Source organism: Pipistrellus hanaki, assembly GCF_964339955.1.
Source record: "Pipistrellus hanaki genome assembly, chromosome: 10".
Taxonomy (NCBI): Eukaryota; Metazoa; Chordata; class Mammalia; order Chiroptera; family Vespertilionidae; genus Pipistrellus; species Pipistrellus hanaki.
In genome coordinates, this window is record NC_140512.1 from 50,989,884 (window position 1) to 51,012,597 (window position 22,714).

Sequence of the window (22,714 nt, forward strand, 5' to 3'; positions counted from 1 at the left end):
CCTTGGAGATAATTACCTTTTTTTGTTTGGTTGGTTTTCAATGTACTTGACACTATCCCAAACCTCGTCTTCATCAAATCTTTTTGGAGAAATGTGTCTGCCTCGTTTTCGATCTCTTCCTGAGAAAGGCTGCCCAGTGCCTCCCACCGGCTCCAGGCCGGGCCGGGGCGCCACCTGACACTCTCTTCACCGCCCTGGCTTCCTTTTGCCTCGTCCTGTGGGACCACCTATTTCCAGCATCAAAGGCTTTTCTTGACTTATTTTTTTCTACCTTTAAACACCATTCATCAAAATTAGATGAGAGTATAGGATTTTAGGCCAAAGGTATTTTGCCTCATCACTTTGAAAGCCTTGTTGCATTCCATCTAGCTCTCATGTTCTTGGCGAGAAGTTTAAAGTCATTTTGCTCCCTAGTTTCCAAAATAGCCTCTCCTCCTGTTTTCACCCTTGCAGCCTTTTTCTTAAAAAAATAAAAATGATTATTTCAGTGGGTTTTAGAGAAGAAGCAAAATTAAGTGTGTTCCCTTTGTCATTTTTAACTGGAAATGAAAACGCATACTTTTTAACTGCAGGGGGGCTATTGCTGGCTAACAAGTTCCCTCTGGCCACACGGCTGGCCTCTGGTTCAGCAGGCAGCTCTTATCGGGCCCTTAGCTTCCTCCCGGTTGTGTAACCACAATCTCCACTGATTCTGACAGTGCCCTCAGCTATGACCATCTCCACACAAACAAGGCCGCTGGCCCGGGGAGCTCTCCTTTGGGGGCCTCCTTGGCATGTGCCTCTCCCCCTGGGGCAATACCTGAGCCTCCTGTGCAGCTGCCCGGGGAGTGAGCTGCTCCTCCAGCGACACTTCTGGTGCCCAACCGGCAGGGCAGCTTCCGGCCTTCAGCTCGCCTCCCCCTCCGGGGAACCCCGCCCTGTGGCCACGCTCGGACAAAGGCCAGGCTCCTGCACCCGTGGCTGCTGACTCTGGGAAGAGCCCTCGTCTTGGGGCTGGGCGGAGGGAGGTGGGGAGGCCCTGGCTTCGTGGCTGTACTGGCCTGGCATTTAGCCTCTGCACCGCCGAGGTGGGCACTGAAAAATGCTAGCAGTTGCCCCTCCAGGGGAGCACGGCAGCCCTCGCCTGGGGAAGGGTGGGGGCTTATAGTGCCTGTGTTCTCGGCCACAGGCTATAGACTCTCACTGGCCTTACTGATTCAGTAGGTTTTCTTGAATGGATGTTTCTTCACATGTTGTATGTCCTTAGGACAATTTTTTTTTTTTTTTTTTTTTTTTTTTTTAAATACCAGCTATGGTATTCTCTCTGGGCAGTGTGTGGGAAGTGCCTCAAGCTGCCTTCCTGGAATTGACCTCTGACCCTTTATTATTTTTCACAGGGAAAAGTTTAAAAATATATATATATATATATTTATTGTTTAAAGAATTGCATATATTAGTACATATACCTTCTTTTTCCCCATTGACCTTCCCCCAGCCTCCCCTACCTCCTGTTGCGTGCCCTCATCCCACCCCCAGTGCCTTGTGTTCATTGGTGTGCTTATATGCATGCGTACAAGTCCTTAAATATATTTTATGGATTTTTTACAGAGAGGAAGGGATAGGGAGAGAGAGTTAGAAACATCGATGAGAGAGAAACATCGATCAGCTGTCCTTGACCTGAATCGAACCTGGGACCTTCAGTCCGCAGGCTGACACTCTATCTACCAATGTCTGCAGCAGGGTGTCCGTCAGAGATTTTAGGGGTGCCTTCATCATTACAGCCTGTTTCATTCATGTGTACTATTATACTTTTCAAGAATTTACTCCCTCCCTCTCTTCGGTTCTCACACTTCTATCCCGCCCGCACCTGCTTGGGAAAGCAAGCTTGGGCTGCCCCATAGATGAGTGTTTTCCTTCAAACCACCATTATTTCCCTCTCCGTTCTGCTGTCCTTTCAGAGATGCCTTTGGCATTCGTCAGTGGGGTTTGGATTTTGACCCACGTTTGGCCGGTGTCTTGTCCTTGAGGATGAGCCATTATGGCCTTTATGACAGGTGCCTTGAGGGCGTTATAGGCTGTGTAAACTCGTTAATCTTTCACAACATAACAACATCCTTCAGCCTGGGCAGAAAAGCATGTGGCTGGTTCTTCCTCCTTAAAACCATGTTGGCCTGCTAACATCCAGTGGTGGCTGCCACCAGAGCGCCATCCCAGGACAAGCTGGACAGGTTCCTGTGTGGCAGTTGAGGGCCCTCCACGGCTTCAAGGGTACTGGCCTCTGGCTGGTAGGACCAGGGGACCACGCTGCCTGCTTGGAACCCCGTGGACTGCTGGGCTTTCAAAGCAAACAATGCCTGGCAGCCAGGCCAGCCATCGGTGGGCAGGGCAAGGGAGGCCTGGCTGAACATAACAGTCCCCTCTGTGCTGTTCCCTGCTTGCACGTCTAGAAAGTGGTATTATTTGTGCTTTGGGGCAACCTAAACGGCCCATTGCAGGCAGAGGAGACTAGTCCATGAGCCCTGGCTACTCTAGGCCCCACCTGCCCCTATACAACAGGGGAGACCAAGGAGTGCCAGTCCCTCCCACAGCGGCGAGTCAGGCTGCAGTCAGGACTCAGTGTCCCCTCCAGGGGAGGCTCCTCCCCTGGTCTGGAGTTTTCCTGGGAGCACTGAGGGCTGGCCCCACTCACAGAAGTTATAGGGAGTCCCGCCCCGTCGGCTCCCTTGAGCCCGTGCTTGGTCAGCACAGACAAGCTGAGTCAGAGAAATGGGCCTCACCTAAGGTATTTATTACCCCACTGCCAGGGACTCAGTGATAAGACAGCAAGAGAAACTGTTGCTGTCTTACCATTTCATGTATTTCCAGTGGAGCGCTCCGGGGGCGTGGCTTCGAGAACAGGCTCCTGCCCAGGGTGTGGCCCTGCCCTGCTCAGCGCAGCTACCTTCAGAACAGTGGTTACCTTCGCGAGGGACTGTATCATCCCACCGGTTGGATTGGCCATCTGTTGTTTCTTTGAGCAAAACACCTCACTCTCCTAGTTTGTCCCCGGGAGACTCGGGCCCAGGTCCTCAGCCATGAATAATCCTCTCCACACATCCCCCCACTAGAGTAGAGGGGATGGTGTCCGCAGAGGCTGGTCTGGGGACCACCGTTTGGGCCAATGGTCTGCCTATGTGTGTGGAGAACAGAGGCTCTTACCAGGCTTGGTGGTGAGGAGTGAAGATGGCCAAACTTCAACAAAGGGACCATTGTTCCTCTGTTTACAGTTTATTTCAAAGAGAAATTGCCAATTAGAGTTTCTAACATGTTTCTGAAAGTAATGAATTCAGCCACAGTAAAGATCTTCGTTTGGGGTGGAAAAGTATTTGTTTTGGGTGGAAAAAATGACTTAACAAGCGGACTCCTTCTATGCGTAGAAACGGTGCTTACCCCTCTGCCGTAAAGATGAAACGCTTTTTGGTGGTGGCGGCAGATCATTCTTGTCTTAAAGCCTAATTATAGGAGAACAATTGAATGATCTCAGGATAACAGCGGAAAAGTTAATGTCTTTCATTTCATCTTATTAGACGCTCTTCTGCCCTTGTCAGTAGCATGGATGCCAACTCCAGAGCCCAGGCCACACCAGGCCTCATGGTGGCCACGTGAGGGGAGCCAAAGACATGCGGAAGCTGACCCGACTGCCGGAGGACGGGGTGGGAGCGGATACACAGTCCTCCTTTCACAGTGGCCTCAGTCGTTGCCTTTTTCTTTTCTTTTCTTTTTTCTTCTTCTTCTTCTTCTTCTTTTTTTTTTTTTATTATTATTTTTTTTAATATATTTTATTGATTTTGTACAGAGAGGAAGGGAGAGAAGTAGAGAGTTAGAAACATCGATGAGAGAGAGTCATCGATCAGCTGCCTCTTGCACACCCCCTACTGGGGATATGCCCGCAACCAAGGTACATGCCCCTGACCAGAATCGAACCCGGGACCTTTCAGTCCCCAAGCCGATGCTCTATCCATTGAGCCAAACCGGTCTCAGCTCTTCTTCTTCTTCTTTTTTTTTTTTTCCCCCCCAAAATTCCACTCATTTCATATTACATATTAAAATTTTAACATTCTGAACACAAAATGTTATAAAAGGGGAGTGGAGCCCTCATGTATTTCACCGAAGCCAGCCTGCCCTCTTTATAAGCATTTCCCGGGGAAAGTGGTCCAGCAAACTCATCCACTCAACTCCAGGAATACAGTTGTGACATGTTTACAGTAAAACTAGTTAAAATACCATGTTACAAACATGTTGTGCAAATGCTACTTACGTGCCATCCAAACTTACTTTGGGATGGGTCTTACTCCGCGAGCTGTGGGCCCTAGCTGTCTTCCCGCCTGCTTCCTTACTAACCGCATACATAGTGAACAGCCATGCATTTTCAGGGCGGTTAACAACAGTGCCTGAAATGAGCTAAAAACAGGAAAGGCACCACTCCTTCCAGGAAAGGGACAGCTTCACTGCCTGGACCCCAACCCAGATGCAACCATCCGGGGCCAGACACCATCCTCTGCGGAGCATGAGCGTGATGGGTGAGTTATCTCGAGACTTTCTTGGTCGCTTCAGGGGAACAACATTCACCAAGTAACACAAAGGTCGCACCCCGCCGCAAAAGCTCCTGCCATGTTCAGAACGACTGAGGGAAGCACCGGAGTCCTGCGAGGCATTTTATTTCCACCTAGGTATTACACCCCTAGAAGAAGAATCCCAAGATTTCCCCTCCTGTGTGTATTCGTCTTGCTTCTTCACAGTCCCTGATGCCCACTGAGGTTGTCAGCACAATGAAACCAAGCAAGTTGTTCTGCCATTTTTCTAGATCTTTGAGTTGCCCATCAAACCTGGGGCTGATGACTCCACACTTGTTCAACCTGCTTGTGAGGGTCACAACTATTTTCCCAGCTCTGGGGTCATCAATAATTTCAAATTCGCCAATGTAACCATGCTTCATCATCACAGTCAGGAACCGGACGATGACTTTGGAGCACGGCCTGATGAGAAGCTGGCGTTTGCCTCTTTTCAGCATTGTTGGTACTCTTCAGAGCATCAGCCGGGACATCCCTGCGCACCATTGTGGCGGCACAGACCAATGGCGGAAACTCAGTCGTTGCCTTTTTCTTCTGCTGAACATAGAACTCAAGGTTGCCAACACCATGCTGTCTTGACTACTCTAGTTTCATAGTCCGTTTTTAAGTCCTTCCCTTTAACATTGCATTGGATATTCTCAATCTTTTGCCTTCCTACACAAATTTTAGGATCACATCAATCAATATTAACTTGCTAGGATTTTGATTGGGTTTTCACTGCATCTCTAGATCTAATTGGGAAGTTCGGGCCTCTTGACAATATTGAGCCTTCCTATGCATGAACATGGAATATCCCTGCATTTCTTGAGGTTTTTCCATTAGAGTTTTATGGTGTTGCTCATATAGATCTTGAGTAGATTAGATTAACATCTAAGTATTTCTTTTTTTGGTGCTAAGGTAAATGGCATTGTGTTCTTAATTTCAATATTCATTGCTTGGCGTCTAAGATAGTGATTGTCTTTTGTACATTAACTTTGTATCTTGCAACCTTGCTGTAATTGCTTATTACTTCCAGCAGGGATTTTCTACATTTACAATCTTCTTTGTGAATATAGTTTTACTTCATCATTCTCCAAGTTGTATACTTTTTATTTCCTTGTAATTTGCATCTTTTAATATAGTTTTTTAATTTTTAAAAATATATTTTATTGATTTTTTTTTTTTTTTTTTTTTTTTACAGAGAGGAAGGGGGAGGGATAAAGAGTTAGAAATATCAAATGAGAGAGAAACATTGATCAGCTGCCTCCTGCACACCCGTCACTGGGGATGTCCCACAACCAAGGTACATGCCCTTGACTGGAATCGAATCTGGAACCCTTCAGTTCACAGGCCGTTGCTCTGTCCACTGAGCCAAACCAGTTAGGCAATAGTATTTTTAACATTGTTCAAATCTTAGCATTTTACTATGTAATATCTCATTCTGCAATTATTTTAGTCATGTATGTTTTATATGTACAATTATACAGTAATCTTCCAGTAGAGAGAAATGTCTTTTTAAAATATGTGTGTTTTTTTTTTAATTGATTTCAGAGAGGGAGAGGGAGACAGAAACATCAATGATGAGAGAGAATCATGGATCGGCTGCATCCTTCATGCCCCCTATTGGGGATCGAGCCCAAAACCTGGACATGTACCCTGACCAGGAATCAAACTATGACCTCCTGGTTCGTAGTTCCACAACACTGAGCCACACCAGCTGGGAGGGAGAAGTGTCTTTTTTAAAAAAAATCACCAATTGTTTTTAGCACACTACAGATATAACAAAAATTCAGGAAATGTTGTTTGTTGACTGATTCATTCAAGGGCCTAATAGGGACATTGAAGTCAATAATAGCACAGGTCATTCCTTCCTGAGTGCTTATTTTTGGTGTTATATAAATAAATCATTTTGAAAGAAATCAGAAATATTTTTTTTCCATCTTGACAAAAATTAAATACTACCCTGTTTCCCCGAAAATAAGACAGTGTCTTATATTAATTTTTTCTCCCAAAGTTGCGCTAGGTCTTATTTTCAGGGGATGTCTTATCTTTCCATGCACTAGGTCTTATTTTTGGAGGATGTCTTATTTTCGGGGAAACTTGGTAGTATAATACGTACCTAAGACAATTTAAAATCTGCTATGTTTTCTCTAGATTTCCCTTTTGTTTGTTAATACTCACCTGAGGATATTTTTCCCATTGATTTTTAGAGATTGGACAGAAAGGAGGAAGGAGTGGAGAAGAGGGGAGAGGAGGGGAAGGAAAGGAGGGGAGGGGAGAGAGAGAGAGGGAAACATTGATGTGAGAGCACATCGATTGGTTGCCTCTCCACACACCCTGTACCTGCAACTCAGGTACCTGTCTTTGACTAGGAATCGAACCCATGACCCTTCTGTATGTACATGGGACAATGCTCTAACCACTGCACCACACCGATCAGGGCTCCAGATTCCCTTTTATATTTCTGAAAGATGTCCTCACTCCAGAAGAGGGAGTATCTATCAATAGTTTAGTATGTGCATATGCATGCGTAGGGAGAGAAATGGTGATAAGAGGGATGGAGAGGGCTTTTCTTTCTCTTTTCTTTTTAATAGGTAAGCATATGTTATCTTTCACCCACAGACTTCAGAGCAGCAAAAAGCTAGATCATTTCTGCCTTCGGACCTTCAGATGGAAGGTGGGTTGTCCCTTGTTCTTTGCTGGCTGCTCACTGTCAGGCTGAGTTGGAGGGGGGGCTATCCGCATGGAGGGCTGCTGGTTGGATTCTTCAGCTTGAGAGCTCCGGCCTTTGGTAACAGTCACGCGCTTCTCCAAGCCCGGGGAAGGGGTCTCCCATTTGCCCACGCCAGGTTTCGTGTCTTTAGTCTTCACGGCACTGATCGCAGAGCACGCTTTCCTTTTCTTGTGTCCTCTGAAAAGGGACAGGCTTTCACACGACTTCTGGGACACCGACTGGAGCCACTCGGCGGAGCTGGCCAGGAGGCTCCTTTGGCCTATGAGAGGGAGAGTGCTGCATGGCGCCCAGGATGCGCTGTATCTCTTTAAGTGTACGTAAGGAGCTGAGTTTAGCCTAGAAAAGAAAGGAAGGGCCTGAGTTTTTGCCCAGCATATATCCTAGGGACTTGTAATAGTGTAAGTCTATTTTTCCTCCTTTGGTGAGTTCATCCTCCCTTAAGACTTTTACCACTATGTCCCTGTTATGCCTCCAATTATGTATTTCTAAATGCCTAGAGGCTGTGTTTACTCAGCAACCTGCCCTGACCCCAGGCTTCCTGGTATATTAATGGGCACTCTGGGTCTCAGCTACTTATTATACACCGAGTGGAAGGAAATGTCCTCTAACTTTTCACAAATCTAATCTGTTTATTCTATTATAATGAGCTCAGTATACACACTCTAAGTTTCCTCTATGGTCAGTAAAGAGATCACTGTACATCCAAGAAAAGGGAGTTTTCCTTGAGAGAAGGAGATTTTATAAATTACAAGTTGCAGTTGCTTTAAATACCTCAGCTTTCTTTAGATTCCCATTTTTCATCACAAAAAAATCTCAACTATTTTTTTAGTTGAGACATTAATTTTGAGCCTGGCTGGCATGGCTCAGTGGTTGAGCATCGACCTATGAACCAGGAGGTCACTGTTTGAATTCTGGTCAGGGCACATGCCCGAGTTGTAGGCTTGACCCCCAGTGTGGGGCATGCAGGAAATAGCTGATCAATGATTCTCTCTCATTATTGATGTTTCTATCTCTAACCTCTCCCTTCCTCTCTGAAATAAAAAGCAAAACAAGAAACCAAAAAACGTTTTGAGATGACTGCACTCATTGACAGAAGAAATAATACAGGGAGGTCCCATGTATCCTTCCCCGTTTCCTCCAGATGTAGTATCTTGCAAAAACAATAGTACAATATAATCAGGATATGCTAGTAGCCATTGACATAGTTGAGGTTCAGAACAGTTCCCTCCTGTTCCCTTTTGATGGACACACCCCTCTTTTCTCCTTGGCCAGCTCCTCAACTCCTGGCAGTCATTAACCTATTGTCTGAATTATATAACTTTATCTCAAGAATGTTATATAAGCAGAATCCTACCATGTGTAACCTCTGGGACTGGCTTTTTTCACCCAGCACCACCCTCTGAAGATTGATCCAGGTTGTTCTGTGTATCAGCCATTCACTCCTTATTCTTGCTGAGTCGAGTCCATGGACAGGCTGTACTACAGAGTGTTACTAATTCCTCCACTGGAAGGCATGCAGATTGCTCCCAGTTTGTGGCTATTACAAATTAAGCTACTATAAACATCCGTGCCCAGGTTTTTGTGTGAATGTAAGTTTTCATTTCTTTGGGATTAATGCCTAGGAGAGCAATTTCTGGGTCATATGGTAGTTATAGCTATACTAGTGGCCTGTGGCACAAAATTTGTGCCGAGGGGTGTGTCCCTCAGCCCAGCCTGCACCCTCTCCAATCTGGAACCCCTCAGGGGATGTCGGACTGCCGGTTTAGGCCCGATCCTGCAAATCAGCAGTCAGACATCCCTCTCACAATCCAGGACCACTGGCTCCTAACTGCTCGCCTGCCTGCCTGCCTGATTACCTCTAACCGCTTCTGCCTGCCAGCCTGATTACCCCCTAACCACTCCCCTGCCGGCCTGATTGATGCCCAACTGCCCTCCTCCACTGGGACCCACCTCCTCCATTGGGACCCGCCTCTGCCGCAGGAGGCAGCTGAGACGTTGGGACGGGTCTCCTCCACACCATGGGAACCCTAGGCAGAGCAGCCCTGTGCAGAGCAGCCACCAGGCCCCGCCTCAGTGTGCATGTTGCCATCTTGTGGCAGCCATCTTGTGATGATATTGCATGTGAGAACCACTTAGGCTTCTATTAGTATAGATATTGGGTTTTTAAATAAACTGTAAACCTGTTTTCCAGAGTGGCTGGGCCACTTTACATTCCCACAAGCAATGGGTGACCCAATTTCTTTGCACCCTTCTCAGCATTCAGTGTTGTTGGTGACAGGATGTAAGCTGACAAGGTCCTTGCATCTGAGGGGGCTAGCAGGGCTGGCCCCCTACCCAAACAGTTTTTCCCTGACTTGTTTGGATGGCGATTATCAGAAGAATGAGAGCAACCTTTCATGGCTTGCCAAGAAGTCTGTGACTATTTATTGAGATTTACTGTACTAAGAATTTGTCCTTTAGAGATTTAAGAGGAACAAAGGATACATTCCTCTGGACAGACCTCCTAATTAGTGCCTTGTGTCTAAAAAGCATTGCGCAGTGAATAAACTTGCTACAGTTCCTTGATGACTTGTAGTCCTCCCTACCCCGCTTTCCTGTCTCTCTTTCTTTTCTCAATTCCCACCTCCCTACCTCAGCCCGGTTCAACCTGCCAGGCAGGCCCTGGCACAGTGTTGCCCTATTTTTTAATTTTAGCCATTCTTATAGTGTGCAGCTCTCTCATTGCAGCTTTAATTTGCATTTCCCTAATAGTTCATGATGTGGAACATGTTTTTGTGTGGTTATATGCCATCTGTATGCTCTGTTTGGTGAAATGTGTTCTTCCTACATTTTGCTCATTTTCTGAATGAAATATTTATACTGTTACATTTTGAGACTTCTTTAATTTAGGTACCAGTCTCTCTCTCTCTCTCTCTCTCTCTCTCTCTCTCTCTCTCTCTCTCTCTCTCTCTCTCTTAGAGAGGAAGGGAGAGGGAGAGAGAGAGATAAAAACATCAATGATGATAGAGAATCACTGACTGGCTGCCTCCTCCACACACCATACTTGGGATTGAGCCCACAACCTGGGCATGTGCCCTGACCTCGAACTGAACTGTGACCTCCTGGAACACAGGTCACCACTCATGCTGGCCGGGCAACATACCAGTCTTTTTAGGCGATTTGCAAATATTTCCCCCCCAATTTTATAGGTTTTTATCCTTTTAACTGTGTCTTTTGAAGGGCAAACACTGTTATTTTGAAGAAGTCTAACATTTACTTTTCTTTATGGATTATGCTTTTTGCCCAATTTCTATAAAGAGTTCCTATTTTTTTCTAGAAGTCTTATAAATTTATGTTGTGCAGTTAAATCCATGATCCATTTTCAATTATTATTATTACTTTTGTATAAGAGATGAGTTTAGGTCAAATTCCTTTTTTTTTTTTTTTTTTGCCTATGAATATCTAATTGTTCCAGCAATCTCCCCATTATTGAATTGCTTTTGCACTTTTGTTAAAATTCATCAAGCATTTGTATGGGTCTATTTCTGGGCTCTCTGTTTCGTTGCACTGATATATATGTCTGTTCCTCCTCCATACTACTCTCTTGATTGCAGTGGCCATATACCAGCACAGGGTGTTGAAATCAGATAGATTGGTGCTTTCTACTTTATTATTCTTTTTCAAAATTGTTTCTCTTTTCTTTGGTTCTTATAAACAATACTGAGATGAACATCACTACAGAAATCCTGTTGCCTATACCTAGTTTTTATTTTGTCCTTAGGATCAATTTCTAAAAGTAGAATTTCTTATTAAAATGAACATAAACATTAAGGATTTTTCATTTATATTGTTGGACTGTCTTCAAGGAACTCTGTAAGTTTACATTCCAACAATTAGTGAATTAATTCTTTCCAGTGAGAGGTAAAAATAAATAGCATTTCATTATTGTTTTAATTTGCCTTCTTTAAATTTAAGTGAGATTGAACAATTAAAAATGTTCATTGGTCATGTCTTTTTTTTTCTTGGTAAATTTCTGGTTCATAGAATTTGCCCATTTTCCTATTGAAATATTCATAATTTTGTCATTGGTTTGTAGGCTGTCTTTGAATATGAAGTATATTATAAGAAGAAATGTCAAAGCATTGTGATAAAAGTCTCTGGACTCAGAATGTCTAGTTGGATTGACTCCAATTCTGCTACCTTCTAGCTGTGTGACCTTGAACACATAAGTTAACTTCTTTGTACCTCAGTTTCCTCATGTGTAGAAGGTAAAATGTATGTGTAAACACAGAACTGTATCTAGCATATAGAAAGCAGTTTTTCAAAATTTGTTGGTAATATTAGTATTATATTTCTTATTTTCAGCTTGTCATTGTCTTACTTTTATTTATATAGGTTTCATTTTTTTTTTTTTTTTAATCTTTAAAAGAAGTCTGGTCTCAACACTTTTGTTTTCCTATGAGTATCAATAAGCTAAAGTAACTCAAGTTGTCCCCTAGGAGTTTTAGTTTATTTTTTATTTTTAAAATATATTTTTTTGATTTTTTACAGAGAAAAAGGGAGAGAGATTGAGAGTTAGAAACATCGATGAGAGAGAAACACCTATCAGCTGCCTCCCGCACATAATGGGGATGTGCCCGCAACTAAGGTACATGCCTTGACCGGAATCAAACCGGGGAACCTTCAGTCCATAGACCGACATTCTATCCACTGAGCCAAACCGGTCAGGGCTAGGATTGTTAGTTTAAATCCATCTGAGAAATTTCAGGTCAATCTATGTTCATACTTTATTAATGAATACTTTATTCACAGATTCAAATTAATGAGTGTTTTCATGTGATAAACAATCAAGTAAGGCCAGATAACTTACTCCCTCACATAGTCAATATTTTCATATGGCTTTGGGTCTTTGTTCCTGTGTCCAATGTGGTGTAGCTGCGACCATTCTATTTACACGTTTGTTTATTCATTTTTTTTATTAAACCTTTTTAATGTTGACATATTTGTGGGTGTCTCCTTTCCCCCCACCTTGCCCACCCATGTTTCTTTCTTAAGATGATGAATTAATTAGTTTTGTTTCCTTAGAAAATAATGTATAAAATAGTTAATAATGACAAAATTGTATTGACTTACATTTGATTTTGGATTTGGAAGTTGTTGCGAGGACTGAAAATTCGTTTTATCTGATTGGTTCTCACGTTTGTAGTGCTTTCCATGATAGGGATCAAATATTGCAATATTTCTTCAGTTTGGGCTATTTTTTTATCCCTGTAGATGCTTTTTTCATCATCTGTCCAATTTATACCAGTCTTCTTGCTTGGGAAAGATGCAGATTGTCTCATTTTGCCTTTCAGGTTGTTATGCAGATCTGGGGACAACCACAAAAATATGCATTGATGTAGAAATTGAATTGATTCAATAAGTATTTATTGAGCCATATGTACCAAGAATTCTATCTGAAGCTTATTCTTAGAGGCCCAGTGCATGAAATTCATGCATTGGGGGTTGGGGGTGTCCCTCAGCCCAGCCTGCATCCTCTCCAATCTGGGATCCCTCTCACAATCCAGGACTGCTGGCTCCCAACTGCTCACTTGCCTGCCTTCCTGATTGTCCCTAACCGCTTCTGCCTGCCAGTTTGCTCACCCCTTAACCACTCCTCTGCCAGCCTGATTGATGTCTAACTGCTCTCCTGCCAGCCTGTTTGCATCCAACTTCCCTCCTCTGCCAGCCTGGTCACCCCTAACTGCCATCCCCTGAAGGCCTGATCACCCCCAACTGCCCTCCTTTGCAGGCCTGGTCCCTCACAACTGCCCTCCCCTGCTGGCCATCTTGTGGTGGCTATCTTGTGTCCACATGGGGGCAGGATCTTTGACCACATGGGGCAGCCATCATGTGTGTTGGAGTGATAGTTAATCTGCATATTACTCTTTTTATTAGATAGGCTAGAGGCCTGGTGCATGGGTGGGGGCCAGCTGGTTTGCCCTGAAGGATGTCCCAGATCAGGGTGGGGGTTCCCTTGGTGTGTGGGGTGGCCTGGGCGAGGGGCCTGTGATGGTTTTCAGGCCAGCCATACCCTCCTGCCTCCTCCTCCCCCCGGCCCCCGGTGACCCAAGCAGAGGCCCTGGTATCTGGGATTTATTTATTTTCTACACTTGAAACTTTGTAGCCTGGAGCAGAACTAAGCCTTCTGCTCGCTCCAAGGCTGCATCCATTTCTGTTAGGACTTATTTATCTTCTATAATTGAAACTTTGGAGCCTGGAGTGGAGACCTAGGCTGGCAGGGCAGGTGGAAAGCTTGGCTTCTTCCATCACCGGGGAAACCCAAGCCTCCCTCCTGCTCTCTCCATAGTCGCAGCCATCTTGATTGGGTTAATTTGCATACTCACTCCTGAATGGCTGGTGGGCATATTGGAGTGGTGGTTAATTTGCATATTACTCTTTTATTACAGGGGCAGAAAACAAACAAACAAGTAAATATGTAATGTTAGATAATGATGAAATTTATGGGATAGAGTAAAGCTGGGGAAGAAAACAGAAAATTCTTGAGGAAAAGGTTGATTTCTATTTTTAAAAAGGTGTTCAGAGACAGCCTCCCTGTGATGGTGATGTGTCAAAGGAGTAAGAGAGCGAGTCAAATAGCTTTCAGAGGAAAGAGCATTCTTGACAAGGGGAATAGGAAGTGCAAAACCCTGAGCTGGGAGTACGGCAGTGTGTTCACACACACACACACACACACACACACACACACACACACCAAGCAATGGCACAATGGCTAATGGAGAATGAATGTAGGGAAAGAGAAGAGAGCTCAGACAGGTACATGGATGTAACCTGGGCCCGGTTTACATAGGGCCTCAGAGGCCACTGTAAGAACTTTAATTTTTATTGAGTGTGAAATGGGGAGTAACTTCAAGGCTTTGAGCAGAGGAGTGTTGTATTTGTCTAAATAGGATCATGCTGGTGGCTGAGGTAAGAATATATTAAACAGGGACAAGGTTGGACAAGCAGGGAGGTTATTGAAATAGCAACCTTATCTCTTGGATGGTTAGTGAAATAATCCAGGAGAGAAGGCGATAGCTTGGACCAGGGTGGTGGCCATGGCCAGAGGGTGAGAAATGTGTGTGAGGGAATCCTAGTTATATGTGGGGCTTTTCTAATAAATTCAATATGGGGTGAGAGAAGAAGAATCAGGGGTGGCTCTACAGCTTCTAATCTGAAAACATGGAAGAGTAGAGACATGAAGAAAATGATGGGAAGAGCAGGTTAGAAATCTCTTCTTTGTTAGATGATGTAAAGGAAATATTTATTTTCTTAATTGTAATAATAAAATTATAATATTTTAAAAAAGTGTTTATCAAACTGCTCTAAAAAATAAAGTCTAGTTAAAAATTACTTATTCTACTGCACACCCATTAAGATGGCTGTTATCCAAAAAACCAGAAAATAACCCAATATTGGCAAGGCTATGGAGAAATTAGAATCCTTATGCACTGCTGGTAGGAATGTAAAATAGTACATTTCCGCTGTGGAAAACAGTACAGTAGTGCCTCAACAATTAAAAATAGAACTACTTTATGAGATAGCAATTCCCCTTCTGGGTAAATGCCCCCCAAAATTGGAAGCAGAGTCTCAAAAGGTTACTTGTACAGGCATGTTCACGGCAGCATTACTCACAGTAGCCCAAAAGTGGAAGCAACCCACGTGCCCACTGCATAAATGGATAAACAAAATGTGGTTTATGCACATAATGCAATACTATTCATCCTTAAAAACAAAGGAAACTGACACCTGCATTAAGGTAGCAACAAAAAGACAAAGACTGGCTGGCTGGTGTTGCTCAGTGGTTGAGCACTGATCCATGAGCCAGATCACTGGTTTAATTCCCGGTTGGTAGGGCACATGCCAGGCTCAATCCACACTGGGGGGGAGGGGGAGTGTGTAGGAGGCCACCGATTGATGTTTCTCTATCATTGATGTTTCTCTCTCTTTATCCCTCTCCCTTCCTCTCTCTCTAAAATCAATAAAAAACATATTAAAAAAAGAAAAAGACTGTACTCTTCTTCCAAATCACTGGTGCCATTAATATGAGCTATCTAGACTAGCCAAGGTCATAGAGTTAAAAGCAGGATAGCTGGGGGAAGGGGAAATGGGGAGTTGCTGTTTAATGGGGATGGAATTTCAGTTTTGCAAGATGAAAAAAATTCTGGAGATTATGTGCACAACAATGTGAATGTGTGTAACATTGTTGAACTTTATACTTAAGAATAGTTAAGATGGGCCGAAACCAGTTTGGCTCAGCGGTAGAGCGTCGGTCTGTGGACTAAAAGGTCCCAGGTTCGATTCCGGTCAAGGGCATGTATGTTGGTTGCCAGCACATCCCTGGTAGGGGGTGTGCAAGAGGCAGCTGGTTGATGTTTCTCTCTCATCGACGTTTCTAGCTCTCTATCTCTCTCCCTTCCTCTCTGTAAAAAATCAATAAAATATATTTAAAAAAAAAAAAGAATAGTTAAGATGGTACATTTTATGTTATGTGTATTTTAACACAATTAAACATTTCAATATATAGGGAGAGGGGAAAAACGAACCCCAAGTAGAGCATGAAGGAGGGCTAGTAGACATTTTAAAGAATATGGCAGCAGTACTTACAATTATAATGGCTAAATTGTCGTGCAGACAGAATAAGAAAAGAAGAACATGCTTAGAATAAAAGCAAGAAATACATTAAGATTTGAAAAAATGTTTACTTAGAGATACACACTGAGCTATTTATGGGCAAATGATAGTATTTGTTGAATTTGCTTTAAATACTTTAGCATAAAAATAAGTGGTGGGAATATAGATGAAACAAGAATAGCAGGATGTTGATAACTATTGATGGTGGGTGATGGACATCTGTGGGTTCACTACACCAGTCTCTTTACTTTTATGTTTGAAATTTCCACAATAAAGCTTTTTAAAAAAAGGTAAAAAGAAAGGAAACAAATGGCTTAAGTACTCCTTGAGGTAGCAGGACTTTGATAATGAATGAGGGAATGGATGACACAGCATCTGGCAATGCTGGCAACTGAAATGAACTCATCTCCAGTTTCTTGAAAAGCCATTCCTCTGCCATTCACTGAATGCTTATTCTGAATCTGACATTATACTTGATTTGGTAAATAGGAATGAAAAATATAGTCTGTGTTGCCAAAGCCGGTTTGGCTCAGTGGATAGAGCGTCGGCCTGTGGACTGAAAGGTCCCAGGTTCGATTCCGGTCAAGGGCATGTACCTTGGTTGCAGGCACATCCCCGGTAGGGGGTGTGCAAGAGGCAGCTGGTTGATGTTTCTCTCTCATCGACGTTTCTAGCTCTCTATCTCTCTCCCTTTCTGTTAAAAATCAATAATATATGTATATATATTAAAATATAGTCTGTGTTTTTAATATGCTAACAGGACTAGAGAGAAAAAAGTAAAGCATCATCTTTCTATAGAGATAAGGCAGGGTATATAATATAGGATTCCAGAAGAGGGACTTTGAATCATACTTAGGGATGGATAAGGAAAGCTTCCTAATTAATCTGTTTTGATGAATGAGTACACATCATGTAATATTTACTTTTCTATGTCTGCTTCTTTCACTTAGCACAATGATTCTGAGAATCACCTGTGCTGTACCAGCAGTTCATTGCTTTTTTATTCTATACATTGATAGGCATCAATAACAAGGAGGTATTGCTACAACTAATGGAATCGAAGCAGTAATAATAAAATCCACAAGGATATTGGGAATAAGTCAATTAAATAGATCTCTTTTTCAAGGCTATATCAAACTGAAATAATTGTCTTCTGTATTCAACTTTTATAGAAATTAAATAAGACAAATATTTTTCAGAGACTGGAATAAAATGACTATTCATTATCCCTGTTTACAAAAGCAGTTCCCCTAAATTCTAAATTTCATAGGATTCATTAATGATGATACAGTAAAAGCTATACTTGTATTTATTAAAATCCTAAAAATAAAAATAAAAAGACCTTCTGTTGGTATCCTTGGCTTCTCTGTCCAACTGGAAGTTGGCTTGCTCACAGTACACTTCAAGGATGTCACTCTGAAGCTGTTTCTATTCAAACCAGTGCTCCTGGGATGAATTGCTTCCTGGATTGGTCTCTTACGGGTTTCTGAAAAGTGTCTTTGTTGGTATTTGCTAAACCTCTGAATCATACTTTGGGAGCTGAAAGAAATTGGGTACTCTGATTTCAATGTCAACAGTGAACCATCTAATCAAGAGGAATGTCATCCTTATTGTATTTGTATATTACAATGTACAGTATATAAAGTATTCTTATAGATGTTATCCTACAGGGGTTCTCATCCTGGGGACAGGATGGTCAATGTTACCTTCCACCTTACCTGGGAGAGGGAATGTAAAAGAATGTCAGGAATTCCAGAGATTAAGCTACTTGTTTTTAAGATTACATGGCCAGTTTGAGGGAGGGACAGGTCTAGAATTCACATTTCATTTCAGTACTGTTTCTATTACTTTCTCTTCTCTTGATATATAATTGAATTTCTTTCCATAGATATGAAAAATAATATATTTTTAAAATTTATGTCTTAGTTTAAATCCATCAATTCTAGGTCAAAGTATAGGTATGTCCAAGATGGTTTCTTAACTGATTTTTTATATTTTTGGGGTAGGAGACCCTACATATTTCAACAGAACCCAGTTTGTCTTTTTAAAAAAAGAAACCAAGTTCTTAGACGAGAGGCCAAGAAAGGAAGAAAGGGCATACCAATGTTAGTCTGTTCTCAAATATTTACCCGTTCAGATAGCTGTTCATATTCCTAAGAATCAGGAAACTTGCCACGGGAGCTAATGCTATAATAATTACTAGTGTAGACACAACTACAAAGTTATTTCTGTTACCCCTAATTTCTCTTTCTGTCATTCCTTTCTCAGTTTTTAGGTAGTAGTATTATCCCTACATGATCAGTGCTCCAATTCATAGTACAGATAGTAAATGAATGATAGTCATTCATTCTAAAGTAATTACCTATGCCAAAAATATTTCTATTTAAAAAGATAAACTCAGCTAATGTAATGACAGATGCATAGAAATACCAGTAAATGTCTAAGTGTAGATTTTAAGGCATCCATTGAGGGTAGTTCGGGGATACTGAAATCTCAGAACCCTTCAAAAATGCATTGTATGGGCATTCCATAAACTGGCCTACTGTAGTCACAGATACTATCTATACATGTAAAAGGCTAATATGCTAATTATCTGTCCCATCAGTTGCTATGACATGCGCTGACCACCAGGGGGTCGATGCTCACAGGAGCTGCTGTGACACGCACTGGCCATTTACAAAGATATAGCACTGTGGACCTGGCACCCACAAAGCAACAATTGGCTTCCCCAAAGTGAGACACAGGCCCCACCACCACCCAAGAACGACAGCCCACCAAATCACAGCTGATGCTGCCAAGACCCTCTGGCACAAAATGTACCCACAGCTCAGCCCAGCCTGGACACGGTTGCTATGGGCGTGGGTAATGACGCCATGTAGCAACGCCTGCTTCCTCTCCCTAGAGACTAGCCTCCTTGGAATTTCTTCAGCCCAGGAACATGACTTGCTTTATAACCAGGTGCAAACATTTTACTTTAACCAAATGTCTGTGAAGTGTTTTCCCATGCCTCATCTCATTTGATCTTCACAGAGGTCCTGGAGTAGGTAGATAGACTCGATGGAATCCTATTTTCTTTTCATTAACCGGAAAATGGAGATTTAGAAAGTTTAGAAACTTGACCCAGCTGAAAAGCAGTAAAAATGGTGGACTTTGAAAACGACTTCAGGTTTTCTCACTGCGCAGAATATAGTCAAACACTTCTGCAGTTAAATATTTTAACCTTTGTTCTCCCTGTGTGATCTACAATAATAATCTGCTTCGTGTTGATATTTACTGCTCTGTTGCTGACAATTGCCTGAAAGAGAAGTGGGATGCTTCACTGGGCTGGAAAAAGTTTAGCTAAATCAGAAAGAAGGTCTAATTGAGCAAGTTTATTCTCTCTATATAAAATGCTAAGTTGACCCGTGCATATGTGATACATATAAAGCTCTCCATGGTGCCAATCGCACATGTGTGTTTCGATCTGTCATTGTCAATTGTGAATTTGGTTGACACTTCTATTATAGAGAAAGGGCGAATAACGACATTAAAATATTTCTTCAAATTAATTTCCTTTCAATGTGCACAAATCGTATACTGGGACACTAGTAGAGTTTTAAGGAGGCATCTGATTAGCAATTACTATCAAAAAGTGACTTTTACCTATTGCTTTAATTCAAAATCAAAATCTTTGTAAAACAGAGGAAAAGGAAGAAGTAAGATACTGATTCTCGTACCTCAAATATTTTTTTAGAAGCCAGGAAGGGGTCTGTCCAGGCATTTTCCCTAAAAAAGAAAATATACCAAAAAATTTATAAACTCAGATTATCAGATTAACAAAACTTAAGAGTTTACTTTCTTGCCAATTATCTTATTCATATATTTAACAGCTAACTTAATTGAGCTTATCTTCAATTAATCTACTATTGTCTCATTCAGAAATATGAAATATGTTAGTATATATTTCACTTGGAAGCCTCTTAATTAAAGTGTTTCAACAGAATAGCAAACAGTAGAAATACCTAATAACTGACAAAAGTTGAGAACTGAATCTATGAATATTAGGATGTAAGAAGGACATATACATGTGTAGTAAGGTAACTAACTTTTTAGAGAGCCAGCCCAGGATACAGCCATACCAGACCAAAAAAACAGTAAAAATGTAATAAATCATCATATACACATCTATTATGATTGTAACATAAAATATAAAATATGTGTTTACTTAAACTATTACATTATTTGGTATTATTTGCTTTAATGCTTCTAAACTCTTTTAACAAAACAATGGGGCTAGTTAACAGTGGTAATTATAGTGATTAATAAAATAAATTAAACAAAGAGTGTACATGAGAATAGTATAACAATATATTTACTTTTCTGTCTCCTTTGATACAGATGTTAACTCTGTATAAATATTTAAATTTTATAAGCCATAATATTCTGTTATCTTAAGACCTAAATATAAGACCTTTTACTTTATTTTTGAAAAATATTTCTTTATTGATTTCAGAGAGAAAGTGAGAGGGAGAGATAGAAACATCAATGATGAGAGAATCACTGATTGGCTGCCTCCTGCATGCCCCACACTGGGGATGGAACCTGAAACCTGGGCATATGCTCTAACTGGTGACCTTTTGGTTCCTGGGTCAATGCTCAATTGCTGAGCCATACCCGGAGGGTTGAGTCAGTCTTATTTACCTACAAATGTAATTTTTTTTTCTGTATGAATTTTAGTCATAATTGACACATAATATCAAACAACCCAGGTGCAATTAATCCATCCTTTTCTATACTCCCTATGGACTCTTCAGAGGTCATCAGTTATAGAGAAACAGCAGAGTAGTCAATACCCCCTTATTCATGGGGGATAGGTTCCCAGACTCCCGGTGGATGCCTGAAACTGCAGATAGTACCAAACCCTACATATACTGTTTGATTGTTTATATTTTTAATCATTACCTGAGGATATTTTCCCATTGATCTTTTAGAAATAGTGCAAGAGAGAGGGAAAGACAGAGAGAAACATCAATGTGAGAGAAACACATAGATTGGTTGCCTCTTGCATGCTCGTGGACCAGGGCCACAGGCCAGGGAGCAGCCTGCAACCAAGGTCCATGCCCTTGGCTGGAATCGAACCCGGGACCCTTAGGTCTGCAGGCTGATACTTTATCCACTGAGCCAAACCAGCTAGGGCTATAATGTTTTTCTCTATACATACATACCTATGATAAAGTTTAATTTATAAATTAGGCATAGTGAAAAATGAACAAATATTAATAAAAGAGAACAATTACAAGAATGTATTGTAATCAGTTATGTGAATGTGGTATCTTTCTCTCTCAAAATATCTAATTGTACTGTACTCACATTTTCACTTAAAGGAAACACTTTATGTCTTCTCTTTGGCATTCAAATAGCACCACTACTCTGGCACTTTGGGATGATTATTAAGTAAAATAAGGTGAGTGAACACTAGCACTGCGATACCACAGAGCTGATCTGATGTGTGGGGAACGTGTACAGGAAGACGATGTGGACAAAGGGTAATTCACATCCCTGATGGAGCGGGATGGTGCCAGACTTCACCACACAACTCAGAACAGCGTGAGATTTAAAACTTATTAAGTGTTTAATTCTGGAATTTCCATTTAATATTTTAGGATTGTAGTTGACCTCGACTACTACATTACATTGTTTAATTTTCAAATGTTAAACCAACTTTTCATTTCTGAGTAAGTACTACTTGTCCATTGTGCATAATTCTTTTTACATTTTGTTAGATTTAGTTTGCTAGTATTTTGTTTGTCTAACTCCTTTAATTATTAGTGACTCAGAACATAGTAAAGAAACATGCCATTTATTAGGCCCCTGTAAGTCCTAACAATCAACTTTTTGAGAAACTTTTATCTTCAAACAACTCCTACATAATCCATAGCACAGTAAGTTGCATTTATCTCATTATATTTTTATTGTCTGTTTACTTGTTTTCATTCTCTCTGCTTCTTGAGAACAGACTATATTTTATTCCCCATTGTACACCAGTACCTAGCACAATCTTTGCATAGTATGACATGAAACCTCTGCAGATAAACACACATCTTCTACTTGTGTGATTTTTAGAAGAACATGAACGAAGGTGAAAGGAGATTATGTAACAAAACTAAATATAAGAAAATAGCTTAGATATAGAAGAATAATGTCAGTAAGGTTAAAATATCAAATGAGCTAAGATATGAATATTGAAAACAAAAAATAAATTTTATTTATCTATTTTCAGAATGAAAATATACCAAAGAATGTTTTAGATTTGTCCTGTTGGAATTATTTTAAAATGTGAATGGGTAACAAAGAGCAGAATTCCTCAGCTTTTAAATTGTTTCTGTCTTTTCTATCAAGAAGTTTTCTTCTGACTAGAATAAATATTGGCAAGAGATGACCAAAGTCAAAGGGCTCTGATTGAGTTACCTCTTCCAGGCACATTGCATGCCAAGTAAGAAAAAAATCCTATGTAATAGAAGGCTAATATGCAAATAGACCAAACAGCAGACCAAACAATTTCAGTTCATTGGAATTCAATATGTCACATTTGAAAACTTGGTTTCTATGTTGCAGCTAATGGTCTGTCAAAAATTTTTCTTCATTTTGTTTAAGTAATGGAACATTATTGAAAGGAAACTGTACATGAAAGCTACTCAGGATGAATGAGGGTTGGATGGGTTGTGTCCCACCAACTCTCAATGTAACTCCCAAAGTGGTGAGTAGCAAAGTGTGGTCTGCA

At 41.4% G+C, this 22,714-nt stretch overlaps 1 protein-coding gene and 1 pseudogene across 5 annotated transcripts in view; both read right to left on the reverse strand.

Moving 5' to 3' along the window:
• Window positions 1-4,627: 4,627 nt before the first annotated feature.
• LOC311628960 (small ribosomal subunit protein uS8-like) lies at window positions 4,628-5,722 on the reverse strand (annotated as a pseudogene). Its single transcript has one exon. The product of its transcript is annotated as a small ribosomal subunit protein uS8-like (transcript).
• A 24-nt stretch (window positions 5,723-5,746) lies between these two features.
• Window positions 5,747-22,714, reverse strand: part of AGBL3 (AGBL carboxypeptidase 3) — a 61,802-nt gene continuing 44,834 nt past the window's right edge. For 3 of the 4 annotated variants that reach the window (XM_084896573.1, XM_084896569.1, XM_084896567.1), the window contains 4 exons: window positions 19,671-19,719; window positions 17,297-17,493; window positions 12,415-12,649; window positions 5,747-7,638 (listed from right to left, as the gene is read on the reverse strand). In XM_084896573.1, coding sequence (XP_084752699.1) covers window positions 7,215-7,638; window positions 12,415-12,649; window positions 17,297-17,493; window positions 19,671-19,719 — 905 coding nt within the window. In that variant the 3' untranslated portion in view covers window positions 5,747-7,214. The remainder of the gene's footprint in view (window positions 7,639-12,414; window positions 12,650-17,296; window positions 17,494-19,670; window positions 19,720-22,714) is intronic. The other variant, XM_084896568.1, reaches the window with a different exon arrangement.